This window comes from Phocoena phocoena, chromosome 10 (assembly GCF_963924675.1).
Source record: "Phocoena phocoena chromosome 10, mPhoPho1.1, whole genome shotgun sequence".
Taxonomy (NCBI): domain Eukaryota; kingdom Metazoa; phylum Chordata; class Mammalia; order Artiodactyla; family Phocoenidae; genus Phocoena; species Phocoena phocoena.
This window is the reverse complement of record NC_089228.1, coordinates 80,018,998-80,032,025: the sequence shown is the minus strand read 5'-3', so window position 1 is coordinate 80,032,025 and position 13,028 is coordinate 80,018,998. Positions and strand designations below refer to the sequence as shown.

General features: G+C 44.2%; 1 protein-coding gene across 1 annotated transcript; it reads right to left on the bottom strand.

The window, feature by feature from the left end:
* Nucleotides 1–2,334: 2,334 nt before the first annotated feature.
* TMEM14A (transmembrane protein 14A) lies at nt 2,335–12,315 on the bottom strand. Its single transcript, XM_065886181.1, has 5 exons — nt 12,194–12,315; nt 7,721–7,805; nt 5,750–5,851; nt 4,122–4,209; nt 2,335–2,632 (listed from the first exon to the last, which is right to left on the bottom strand). Exons 2-5 carry the CDS (start codon nt 7,788–7,790, stop codon nt 2,593–2,595), a joined length of 300 nt encoding a protein of 99 aa, XP_065742253.1. The 5' UTR covers nt 7,791–7,805; nt 12,194–12,315; the 3' UTR covers nt 2,335–2,592.
* Between the last annotated feature and the right edge of the window lie 713 nt (nt 12,316–13,028).

The following is a 13,028-nucleotide window of genomic DNA, read 5'->3' as shown; positions in this document are numbered from 1 at the left end:
GGGAAAACATTCTATAATATTATTATACTTAAAAAATTAACAGTAATTCCCTTATATAAATGTTCAGTCATGGTTCAAATACTCCCGATTGTATCACATTTAAAAAGAATAACTGCTATGTTAGAACGAGAAGCTAAAAAAGGTCTACACATTGCATTCATTTGAAGAATGAATTCATTCTCTTAAATCTCTTTAACCTACAGGCTCCCCCTGCCTCTTTGATTTTCATGCAGTTTACACATTTTCCTATAGAAATATAAAAGTAGAGTCATTTGAAATGTATTAACCACTTGAGCTGGAGAACAGTGCTTCTAAACTTGAATGTACATACAAATTCCCAGGGGTCTTAAAATACAGATTCTGGGGGTAGTGCCTGAGTTGCTACAACCTCCCAGGTGATCTGTATGTTGCTGGTCTGGGGACTACTCTATGAAGAGCAAGCCTGTTGAGTTCCACGTTATAAATATTGCCGATTTTGCTGTACATTCCTGAGGTGCTTCTCTGTTTCCTGTGTTTCCTGTAAGTTGATATCTAGAGGTTTGAATGAATTCCAGGTCAATTATTTTGGCAAGAATTCTTCACAGGTACTGCTGCATGCTTTCTATCGCTTCACACCAGGAGGACCATCGTGTCTGATTGTCCCGCATTTAGTGATGTTAAATATTTAGGGCAGTCAACCCCGATATTTCCACTACAGAGATCCCTATTCGTAGCTTTAGCAGCTATTGACATCATCATCATTCTGATGAATGGTTCTCAACACTGGCTACACAGTAGAATCAAGAGTCCTCTTTGAGATCAATTATATCAGAATCTCTGGGGTGAGGCCCAGGCAGAGAGAGAGAGAGAGAGAGAGAGAGAGAGAGAGAGAGTGTGTGTGTGTTTGCACACTCGTGTACCTGAATGTGCTTTAAACCCCTCACATGGTTCTAACAGGTATCACGTAGGGTTGAAAAACCACTGGCCATTTTTCATTCTGGTTTCCAAATGGTGATATTCTCAATCGATCCTTTTTTCTTCATTTATTTTGCTGAGCTCTTAATGTGTGGAAGCGCTGGCTTAGAAAATGAGCCAGGTAACAGGCTACAAAATAAATCAGCTCCCATTCACACCATGAAGACACTCCTCGTCCTCCCAAAGCCACCCCTTACCCTCCCCACAGCCCTCCTTGCTTTCAGGGACCCCCCTCCCCAGGTACCTCAAGCTGTCCAGAGCCTATCACTCCACCAGGTCTCCCCCTATCATGCCCCATCAACCTCTCAAGGCTATCTTGGGGAGGTGGGGATGGGCTTCTAATTTCTATACTATTTTACCTTCTTCAAAATGAGCATGGGTTATGTTTCTAAAAAACATTTTCATTTTCAGAAGAAAAGGAAAATGTGAAAAGACCCACTTTTTCTAACTCTGCACTTTTGCTTTAAATCCCCATGAGTCATTGAAAATCCTCTCGATTGACGTCTTTGGGCTACAGATGCCAGCATTAAAATACAGAGATGACTGTAAGTTGGAAAGTGAAAAACCTCAGCATCCCCTAATCTCACCCCATTTCACCAGTCAAGGCTTGTCCTGGAAGGAGGATGATCTGCAAGTAGATAAAAAGAGAAAAATCTGAAAACCTACAATCTTGCCACCTGTCACAGGAGGAAAGCTGGTCAGAATCTTATTCTTCTATCTTCCTGGCTTCATCACTCTCATCCTCTTTCTCTATTTTAAAAATATATCAGTTATTTAGGGCTTCCCTGGTGGCGCAGTGGTTGAGAGTCCACCTGCCGATGCAGGGGACACGGGTTCGTGCCCCGGTCCGGGAAGATCCCACATGCCGTCGTGGAGCGGCTGGGCCCGTGAGCCATGGCCGCTGAGCCTGCGCGTCCGGAGCCTGTGCTCTGCAGCGGGAGAGGCCGCGGCAGTGAGAGGCCTGCGTACCGCAAAAAAAAATAATAATGAAATAATAATAATTGAACACTTAACATGTTAAAGATGATTTGAGTATACAGAGAGGACACTAAAATGAGAGGAACAGGTTTAAAACAGAAGTTCTTTTATTTTTATACTGAATACATTCTGTTGGTACAGAGTGTGCTGAGGATGAAGTATTTTAAAGAAAGAAAAAACACTGGTAGCAATACAATTAAAATGGAAAAAAAATAATTTAAAATATAACACAAATGACAAATAGGTACATTAGCATTCTGTGAAGCCCACTTAGGGCATTCCATCATCTGTAGGTTGTAGTTTAATTTAAGCTTATTTCAGACATGAGTATTTGGAACTGTCAAAAAAAAAAAAAAAACCCCAAACCAAACAAAACCACATGACACAGCAAATCAAACAGTGTATCATGATTTATTAAATACCTTTAATGAAACCAGTACCTGACAATCAGAAAACAGTTAAACTATTTGTTTAAAAAAAAAAAAAAATCCCTCAAACCAGTGTCCATATCAGAGTTGACAGTGTTTCTTTTGCAGTTTCTACCGTAAAATAAGACCACGGTGAACATTCCGTATTGGAATTTATCTTTTCAGTACAAAGAGTAGGCTCTGCCCATTACAGCAGAACGACTCAAATTTAGTTTTCAGTTCCTGCGGATTCTCAGAGCAGCAGTAAGACAAGTCTCAGGATCGTCATGAGGCTAGATTAAAACAAAAGACAGGCAAGGGGAGGGTGACCCAGGAGGTGTGAGGCGGAAGGGTCGCGCGTTCACCTAACCCATGTGGCACTGAACCCTGGCTCCCAGCGCTCTGCCCTGCTTCTACTCCCTGGGGCAGGGGTGACTTCACCATCCCTGGATCCCTGTACTTGAACTTCCAGACGTGACTGAATTAAAAATGTTCACTGAATGAAGGAGGAAAATCAGAACTCACTGTTCTGAAAATCTGGGATGAACCTTTGTGAGAGAAAGGTTTGGAAAGAAACAAAACTTTCAAAAACGAGTAAAGGCAAACAACTTGAAAAACTAATCAAGGGGTGATTTGGGGATGTCATAATTACAATCTCAGCTTCTTTCCACGTTTGGGGTCTTGTCTTCTTGACCTATAAACCCTACTTCTGACCCCTTCCACCACCAAGTATCATTATTAGAACAGGGCTATCATTAGAAAGCAGTCCTTTATAATCACACTTTCATTCCCAAATCATAAACATTATATCCAGCCACACTAGAAAATTCTATTGAAAAATAGAAAGGAGAAAATTACCCATTGCATTACCACCTAGAGATTACTAACAATTTGAAATATTACTTCCTATCTTGTTTTTATATACCCAGACTTTTAAAAAATTGAGATCACGCTATATTTGCTTGTTTATTCTGTTTTCATTTCCTATTATGTCAATATTTTCTAATGACACTAAACAGCTTTTGAAAACATGACATGTAATGCTTGCTCAATATTCCATTAAGTGGACAAAACACCTATTGAACCATTTCCTTACTGGTGAATTTTCAAGCTGTTTCTAATTTTTCAGTTGATCATGTTTTCCACTAGAAATAAACTTGCAATAAACATCAGTCTTTGTATACATCTCATTATTTCTTTGGAATAAATTCCAAAAAGTGAAAACGTACATCAAAGAAAATGAACATGTCGATAGCTGTCAACATATAAACGCAGCTTCCAAAGAATTCAAAATGTTAAGTACAAATTTTTACTTGGTAATGTGCTTAATCTCATGGATAGAATTACTGAGATTAAGAGAAACGTGAAGCTCCCTATTTATCTTTTTAAAAAATATTAAGTTTTCTCCCTTAAAATTTCAAAGTAACTGCAAGACTTTCACTTTGTCCAACTCTCTAAGAGAGATTATCAAATTTAAATGAATACCTTTACTGTCTCAGACAGGTAAATCCTGAGAAAAAATGAGGCTGAATTGAATTCCTTATTCTGAAAAAGGTAACTGTGTACATGTGACCAGATACCACAGCAACGCTAAGTGTATTTGATAAAAATGCTCACTCGCACATAAATGTCAACGATTGGATGATATTTTAAGGTTTTATAATCATGCTGATTGTAATACAAATTACTTTGACCTTTTAAGTTAAAACTGACTTTTGCCAAAAATTCAGCACTTCAAAATGACGGCAGAGGAAAGAATAGATCAAAATAAGTTTTTCTTACCTTAAACCTGCAACCAGCCCAGCTGGCATGATTTTCTTGGATCTCTTAAACCTCACACCCATTATGGTGGCCAGGAAGAAAGCTGTAACTAAAAACCAAACCGGTGCGTGAACCAGCGTTTCAAACATGTTATCAGTGCTTGCTTGGGGGAAAAATGGATTTCATTTCAGCTTTCTAATATGACAACTATTATGTATTGGTACTGAGTTGCTATTTTCTTGAAAAGATAAAGTGCTCTATTAAAACACTTTACAAAATAGCTTATCAAAATGGTTTCTGAGGAAACAAGCACGTTAAAATCCATTCCTGAAATATCTTCAAAAGGAAAAGTCTTTTTCTAACTTAATTTCTATTTATAGAACACTCCTGGGAAGGTCAGGACTGTGTCTTATTCAAGTTTCCTTAGGAACACTAGGCAGTATACCTGGACCCACAAGAGACAGCCAATAAATGTTTAGTTAGCTGAATGGAAGGAAAAGAAATCAGTTTCTAAAGTAAATCTTTAAAGTAAGACCTGATTAATAAAATAATCCTAAGAAAAGGCTGACTGTTTTTATTTTATAGCATTCCATTTTGGAAATTTGATGCCTGAAGAGTACATAAAAACAGCCTAATAATATTAAACTCAGAGCATTATACCAGCCTTTTAGAAGCTAAACCAGCATGATGAGAGAAGCAGTTTTATGGAAGAGATTAGGGCACTGATGTCACAATTTAAGAACTTTCAAGGAAAAATCACTTGCTGATATAAAAAACATGACTGACAATAAACATACATTAACTATTTAAATGCATATGCCTAAAAGCCCTATATATATACATACATATATATGTGTGTATATATATATATATTTTGCCCATATATTTTTATCTTCTGACATAATGTCATTATTAAAAATATCCCTTGCTCCTATTTAAAATAAGGGGAAAAAATCCCACTTAATCTCTTCCTCTCCCTCAAACAAAGAACTGGTACAATTTGTCTTCCTTTGTATTTTCTTCCACGCCCACCAGGGCACTCTGAATAATCATCAAGTTAAACAGAGACCATTTCCTTAGTGTAGTTTTCCAGACCTTCCCTGTATTTGTCTTTCAACCCAGACAGAAGAAAGCCAAGCATCCTGGGGCTTTAAACACACACAGGTTTTTTCCATTTTCCCTGTGGACATTCTCCTACTATAAGCCCAACAAGGGAAGAAGCTAAAAGAGTCAGCCTTGCTTTTCTAAATCTTAAGGCAAAGTGGGGGACCTAAAAGCTGTTCGTGAATTAAATAAAATAATGCAAGGCTGTCTCTTTTTAGATATTTTCACAGTAACACAAACTATGCTAATATGCGTTCAGGAGCATTAGCAGAAAATCCAGACATAATTCCTTGCTTTTTCTAATTTTATTTTATTTTTCTAGTAACAAGTTTTATAGAAATATTCTTCTGAGCTGGAAGGCCTGGCAGCAACATCATTATTTTTGATCAGGTCTGTGTAGAAAGGAACAAGAACAGTGTTCTGTCTCCACACACGCATATGCCCACCTGCCATGTCACCAGTATCTTCTAGTACACCGAGGCTAGGTATCAAAAAATTATCCCCAAGCTTTGATTCTCCGTAACTGGGAAAAACGCCTTACTCACACAGGGACAATTTTACGTCTCGCTTGTCATTGGAGACACGGTAAGCTCCACAGCCAGCCAAAAATCCAACAGAAAGACCAGCAATCAAAGACAGAACACCACCTGGTGAAAAAAAGTACGGGCTCAGAGAGAGAATCCCCAAATGAAAGGTATACCTTCATCACTCCACATGTGGAAAAATGCATTTCTTCTTGGGCACTGTAATTAGACAAAGCCAAGTTAGGTATCGGCTATCCATGGACAGTTTCTAAGACATGACTGTTTCATGCTGAACCCCAAATGCGAGGCAGAGGAACCCCAGGTACATAGCAATGGGAGGGGTAGGTATGGTGATAAAGCCTGCCTGCAGTATTGCTTCTGACAGTGACTGCACGGTCTTGGACAATTACCTGACTTGTTTACGCCCCTCTTTTATTCCCCCTGTTCTCCTTGCCTCCATTTTTTTTACTGAGGTTGTGATGATAAAAATAAGATGAAATGATATTTTCAGCTCATGGAGGTAGAGAGGGGGGCCTATTCAAACCAAGCGATGGTTCTGTCCTGAATAATTAACAAACCTTCCAGCCTCAACACATCAGGACTCAGGGATGGACTGTGACCACAGAGTAACAGGAAGGACCTGGTCACTGATGCAGCCAGCCAGCCACCAATCCACCCCCTCCCCCACCCAGCGCCCGCCCTGCTCAGCGCTGCCTGGGGCACTGTAATAGACTCGAGCACTGCAGGGTGCACGTGCCAGTGCCACTGTCACCAACACACAGAGTCCCCACTTCCGGGCACTCAATCTATTTAGAAGCTGATCGGATTGGAATCCCTAGGGTCAAGGCATCTCTGGGGTTTTTTGTTTTTTGTATTTTTTTAGATTTAAATTTATTTTTTATTTTTATATTGAAGTATAGTTGATTTACAGGGTTGTGTTAGTTTCCGGTGTACAGCAAAGTGATTCAGTTGTAAGGTATCTGTGTTTTAAACAGCTACAGGAAAGTCAGATTGCAGCAGGGTTAAGAACCACCCTTAAATTCAGATCGCAGCACCTCCCACACCAAAACACACAACCCATCCAGAACAAGAAGCCACATGCACTAGGTTGTAGTCTAATTCTACAGGCAACAAGTGAAGGAGGATGCCTGATAACGGAAGTATTCCTCTCCTCCCACACCCTCCAGCAGCCCCAACACACGCACGCACGCGCGCGCACACACACACACACACACACACACACACTCTCACTCTCTCTCTCTCTCTCTCTCTCTCTCTCTCTCTCCCCTTTTCCTACCCTTTGAAAAACCGCTAACGAAGGAAGTAACCCTGATAACCATATAGACCTGAAACTCAAGTCCCCCAAGGTCACCAATATAACACTCTTCGAAATATAACTTCATTTCTTAAAAACATAAGAAGCAAATATGAGACACCATAACTGCAAACGCTTTTACCTTAAAACAAAGCAAAATAGAAAACTTGATCTTTCATTTTTCTCCATGAAAATCCTTCAATTTATCAACTGGGTGTTTTTTTCCATCTTTGCACAGACATGAAGAAACCACTTCAGATATGATATCTAAGTAATTTTCCTGTGCAACACACAGTATCAACATAATTCAGTTTTTTGACACTATGAGTATATAAACAAACCAAAAACCTCATTTGACAATGAGTGAGTAGCCCTGAAGAGGGTAAGTCAATTAATTATGCAATTGATATTAACAGGTAAAGGGAGACCCAGATGCCCAGGCTCTGGAATGACAGGCTCTGTCCACCCAGCCCCATGGAACCCCCATCCTTCCGAGAATCCCACCCACCACGTGATTCTTAGCTTTTCGTCCTATTTACAGACCCTCAGACAATCCTAGCACAACCACCAACCTCCCACCAGGTCGCTTATTAGCTTCTTGTCCTGCTTACAGACCCTCAGATGATCCTAGCACAATGACCAACCTCTCTTTGATGAAAAATCTGGTTTGGGCTCACCTCTCCGCTTATATCCCAAAATGCTTCCGAATGTCACCAGGGCTGCATAACCGAAACCAATCAGGTCCATTGGCAAGGTTCAAGTCTAAAGCAAGGTGGAAGAGACATATTTTACAAGATAAGACTCTGGGGGAGCAAATGTGTATAAAAATGATATGCATTCCACAGAGTTACAGAAATGAATTTCTCTAACCTACTAAGAAAAGGGCAGCTAGATCTTCACTTCTCCCAGCACTCAGCTGCTGTCCCGCCACCCTCATCACTCTCAAGAACGCTCAGGGCGACACCTGAGGCTGATTCTCCTTCCTTATCTTCAAGACTTGCTGTTCCCTCAGCTGCGTACTCCCTTCCACTTCCCCAGGAGGACTTCTGCTCTGGTTAGCCGGGTCTCGTCACAGGGCCGTGATGCTGCCACCTCCGCTTTGCACTCCCGTGCCTGGAATGTTCCCCCACTCCCCCATATCCATCCCAGCCGCCCTCTACACCCCATCTCCCTCTGAACCTGCTCCCCTTGTCAGCCGCCCCACAAGCTCCTTAACCACTCCTACCTGCACCATCCACCTGGTCTGCAGCATCTGCTCTTCTTCCTCTAAATTCCCTGATCTCAGCAACTCCACCTTATAATTCTTTCTTTCGTATTTGTACAGATATTTGTCCCCCCTCCTCCTCACATCGAAAAACAGGAAAGGGGTAATGTGGACGTTTGCTTGTTGACTGAAACAAAGATTTCCTTTCTGGTTTTTTTTTTTTTTTTTTGGCTGAGCACGCAAGACCTTAGTTCCCTGACCAGGGATCAAACCCATGCCCCCTGCACTGGGAGCGCTGATGGAGTCTAAACCACTGGACCGCCAGGGAGTCCCCAAAGATTCCCTTTCAACATGTGCTTTGCACTAGCTTGGTTATGAGACAGCTCTCCTGTGGTGGCAGAGATGCCCACGCTTGGTCCATGGTAAACCATTAAAGGGTACAATGCAGCCCTGGCACGAAGTTAACTGAGTGACCATGACATTCTGCAGGCAACACAGCAGCAGCTGAAACATCCAGGGGCTGGAAGTTCTAAGAAGCTCCACTGAAATCCTGCCTGGGATTCTCTAAGATGTAGGAGAAAGTGTGCTAGCTACAGGCTGGAGACATGGGTTCTGGTCACTAGCGGCTGCTGGGCCCTGGACCACCCCCCATCCCTAAGAACAACTCCCCCAAAGTGAGGGAAATAGACAAGATAAGCTCTAAGGTTCTTGCAGCTTTTTAAATTCTAAGATTCCTGGTGGTGATGGCACATCTTAAGTTTTTTACATCTCTATTTCCTCCCTGGAGAAAGTAGTTCTTTGTATCTACGAGGAATGGTATATGAGAATTCTTTGTATTTTCACAATTTTCTCACTGCTGCCATTCAGGTTAACCTGGTCTTTAATTCTCTGTAGCAACTGGTAACAAACTGACCCAGAAGAATGGAAAAGGGGTCTTGAGTTGATCTCAGAGAGTAAGCTAGCACTTAACTGTGAGGAAAGGTCTGGGGAGGGAGCCCAAGGCACAGGAGGAGGTGATGGCACTGAAAAGGAGGCAATGATGGAAAATCCTCAATGTCTGTGGCACAAAGAATTAAAACAGGATAGTTGCCGATGCCCAAGAAGTTGTCCAGTGGGATTGAACATATAGGAAGGAAGGACCTGTGTTCAAAAACCATTTGTTGACTGAATGATGGATAAACAAATAATGAGGATGATGTTTCTGAGCAATCACCATGTGCCAGGCACCACTCTAAGGCCTTACATGTAACAACCTATTTAATTATCACCACAACCCTACGAGGTAAGTACTATCCCCATTGTTATCCCCATTTCCCAGATGAGGTGACTGAAGCACAGAGAAGGCAAGCAGCAGCCCCGAGGTCACACAGCAGAACCAAGATTTCAGACTCAGAGAAGTCCCATTCCTAACCAGTAGTACCTCTGAAAACTGAGTTAGCTGCTGAAAGAATGAATGTGAAAGTGAGCCTGAGGTTCCTCAGAGTTTTGAATTCTGGATTAAGTAATTCTGCTTGGCCTCAGAGCTTAGCCCACGCTGCACCGTCTTCCACCTGGTGACCTACCATCTTCAGCCCTATGAGAGCTTCATGTCCAGTCCTACTTCCTGTCTTTCTCAAAGAGCTCATCACATTCCAAAATGCATGCTTGGACTTCAGTAGCATGTGATGTTAGGCAAGTTCCTTAATCTCTGTACCTCAGTTTCTCCATCTGTAAAATAGGGATAATAAAAATATCTACCACACAGAGCTGTTGTGGTGATGAAATGAGTTAATGCTATAAGGCACTCAGAACTGTGCCTGGCACACAATGAACACCCAACGAATACCAACTGCTCATATAATGATTCCTCTCTTTCACACTTATATACATTTTTAAGCTTGACATAAACAAGGGCAATACTATTTCAGCACAGCGAGAAATCAACTGAGGTAGGGTGGATTCATGATGCTGGCATTCATAGACTCAAACCATAATAGTACAACCTGCACTTATACCAAATTCCATCAACGACTTTTTCTTGGGCATCTTCTGTGTGCAGGCAGCAGGAAGGGATGGAAAGCCCCACTGATGGACATGGTTCTGGTATGCCAGGACTTCCAGTGCAGCACCATGGAGGTGGCAGCTGCGTGAGGGAGCCCTCAGGAGGAGAGGCACAGGCAGCGCAACCAGGAGCTGCACCTACTGAGGCTTGGAGCCTAAAGGAAAATTCCTCCAGGAAGCAGGGACCCAGCTGAGGTCACGGGGAGGGCAGGAGTAAACCAAGGGAGGAGGGTGGCAAGGAAGCACATGTCCTAGGCAGAAGGGAGACATGTGCAAAGGCCTGGTGGCACGAGAAAGCATGGCATGGTTTCAAAATGGAGACAAGTGCAAGGGGTGTGAAAGTGGGGGGGGGGCGGGGCTGGTGAGCAAGGGCCAGATCACCCCTGGAAGCCCTGTAAAGGGAGTCTGGTGAAGACAGGCTGGGAGGCAGTAGGCCAAGCAAGGGATGATGGTGGCCTGGCCTGGAGAAATGAGGGTGGAACGAGGTTGACTCAACAAGCCCAGGTGTGGGGAGGGAGCAGGGGGGATAAGCCTCTGGCTTGGACCACTAGAGAAGAGGGGAGCCTTGATGCTGTTCCCTGAGACAGGGAACAATGGAACAGCAGCAGGTGTGTGGTGGGGGCAGGAGTGGGGTGCCCTGGAATGATGGAGCCCAACTTAAACATAATCAGTCTGAGATGCCCAACACACAGTCAGGAAGCACCCTTCCACAGAGATGAAGCTTATGAGAGAGATCACTCCTCATCAGGTAGTAATTGAGGGACCTAATTCTCTCCTTAAGTTAATCACCTGGGGTGGAAGCCTGGTTCTTCTCCCTCCTCCGAGTCCCCCAGTTCTTCCTCTGACCCTCTCTTGGGGCCGCATCCCTTCTACCTGGTGTAGACTTACTTCCCGTGAGCTTCTCTCTCCTCTGGGCCAGTCAAGCTCCTTGAGGACTAAGCTCAGGTTCAATTCATCTCGTCTTCCTCACAGCACCAAGCCCACTACTGAGCACTTAGGCAGGTGCTTAGTAAATGCCTGCTGAGTGAATGAGTATGTGAACCAAAGGAATAACTTCTGCCTTAAGACATTCCGTAACTGACCTACCCTCGGTATAGCTCTAGTGCCAGGAAAAAGCCCTTCATCGCCTTAGTGAACTGAGTGTTGTTCTAAGGAGGCAAAATAAATCTATTCTCAATCCTTGTAAGAAGTTTCGTGCTTACAGCGAAAATTCAAACAAAAGGCAATCAGCTCTGGTGCTTCTTTTCCGTGGCAGGACCGTATGTCCTGCTCAGAATCACACAGGAAAGCCAGAGGCTGCGTTAACAAGGGCGGGATGGGCGTGGGTACGAGGTATCACGTGTTCCCATCGCAAACGCTACGCCCAGCCCTTGGAAAGGCCAGAAAGCATCTTGGGTGCAATGCAGCAAAATGATTTACTGCACAACGCACAAAACCAGATGAAGGGGCCCTGCCTTGCCCTTAGCCCTCCAAAATTTGGGGAAACCACTAAGAGATTTCCCGTAAGCTATTATATAAAAAGCATTTTCACACGCTGAGTATCAATAATTACCTACCTTTGAACTCCTTGAGGCTCGAAAGACACATTTTCGAGTGAAGTCTGGGTGGTGCTGGGAAGGTTTAAAACCCTGCCAAGCATTTCTAGATGGTCCAAGAGCCCCACCCTCTTCCCCATCTCTCCTTAGCTCTAGGAAGGTAGGAAGGAGAACAGGTGGGAGATTCAGGACCGCGGAAGGAAGGAACTCCGGCAATTCCCAGGAGGAGGAGAAAAGCGATTCCCCGGGAGAACAGACTCCACCCCCTGCAAAATCCTCCCAAGGTTCTCTGCGTCTTTAACTGCCTATTTCTGCACCGCTGCATGAAAATTACGGGCAGGAAAGTCTCGATTGCGAGATGTACAGCTCACCTGCAGCCCCGAGCTGTCTCCGCGGCTGAAAAGAGCAAAGTCGGGAGCTAGGTGCGGGAAAACTTCGTACCTGAAGAAGGGAAGCTGACCCCGCCGGCTGCGCCTTCTACTCTGCGCGTTACCTCCCAGTACTGGGTGGGGCCGCTGATTCCGGCAGGCACCGCCCCCGCCCCTCGGGCGCGCATGCGCGGCACTCCTTCCACTGCAGCTCAGCCCTGCCCCGCCCACGCCCGCCGGGCGCCGTGGAGGTTAGTCGGCTCTACCACCTATAACGCCTGTACTGTAGCATCCCAGGCGGCGGCCACACCTGGGCACTCGCTCCGGACCTGGCCACTCGCTTCGGCGACCCGGCTTTTGGTCCTGGCCCTGATCCCGGGACTCGGGTCTGGTGCCTCCTGCCGGACGGACCTGGAGTGACATGCATTCGCAAGGAGTGGGCCTGGGTGTACCAGGGATTCCAGATGGCGAAAGATTTTTAACCGTTGAAGAAGTTCCTTCAATATTTAAGGGACGTGTGTGGGACCTCTCCAGCAACCCGGGCCTTTTAGATACTTTCCACCAGATTGTCCCCATTTTCAGCGGAGGGAGGTAAGGTTCAGAGAGGCGAAGGGATTTCGTTGTCCACAGACTCAACTCCACAGGGTGCAAAGGCTAGAGCCCGAGTTTGTCTGGTTTCAAAGCCCGAGCACCCTTTATTACACCGCACCATCTACGAAGGCATCTAGATGTGGTGGGGAGACCAGGATCCCGGTTTCATACTTCAAGCCCAGGATTTGCTGGACTTAAGTACCTGAAGGGGAAAGGTACAGAGTGCCAGAATTGAAAGGCACTTTAA

Excerpts from the sequence above, each read along its gene's own strand:
- TMEM14A (XM_065886181.1), bottom strand. The coding sequence starts at position 7,790 with ATGGACCTGATTGGTTTCGGTTATGCAGCCCTGGTGACATTCGGAAGC. Across the intron at positions 5,852-7,720 it reads TTTGGGATATAAGCGGAGAG|GTGGTGTTCTGTCTTTGATT; the intron begins GTGAGCCCAAAC and ends TTTTTTCACCAG. Across the intron at positions 2,633-4,121 it reads GGGCTGGTTGCAGGTTTAAG|CCTCATGACGATCCTGAGAC; the intron begins GTAAGAAAAACT and ends GTTTTAATCTAG.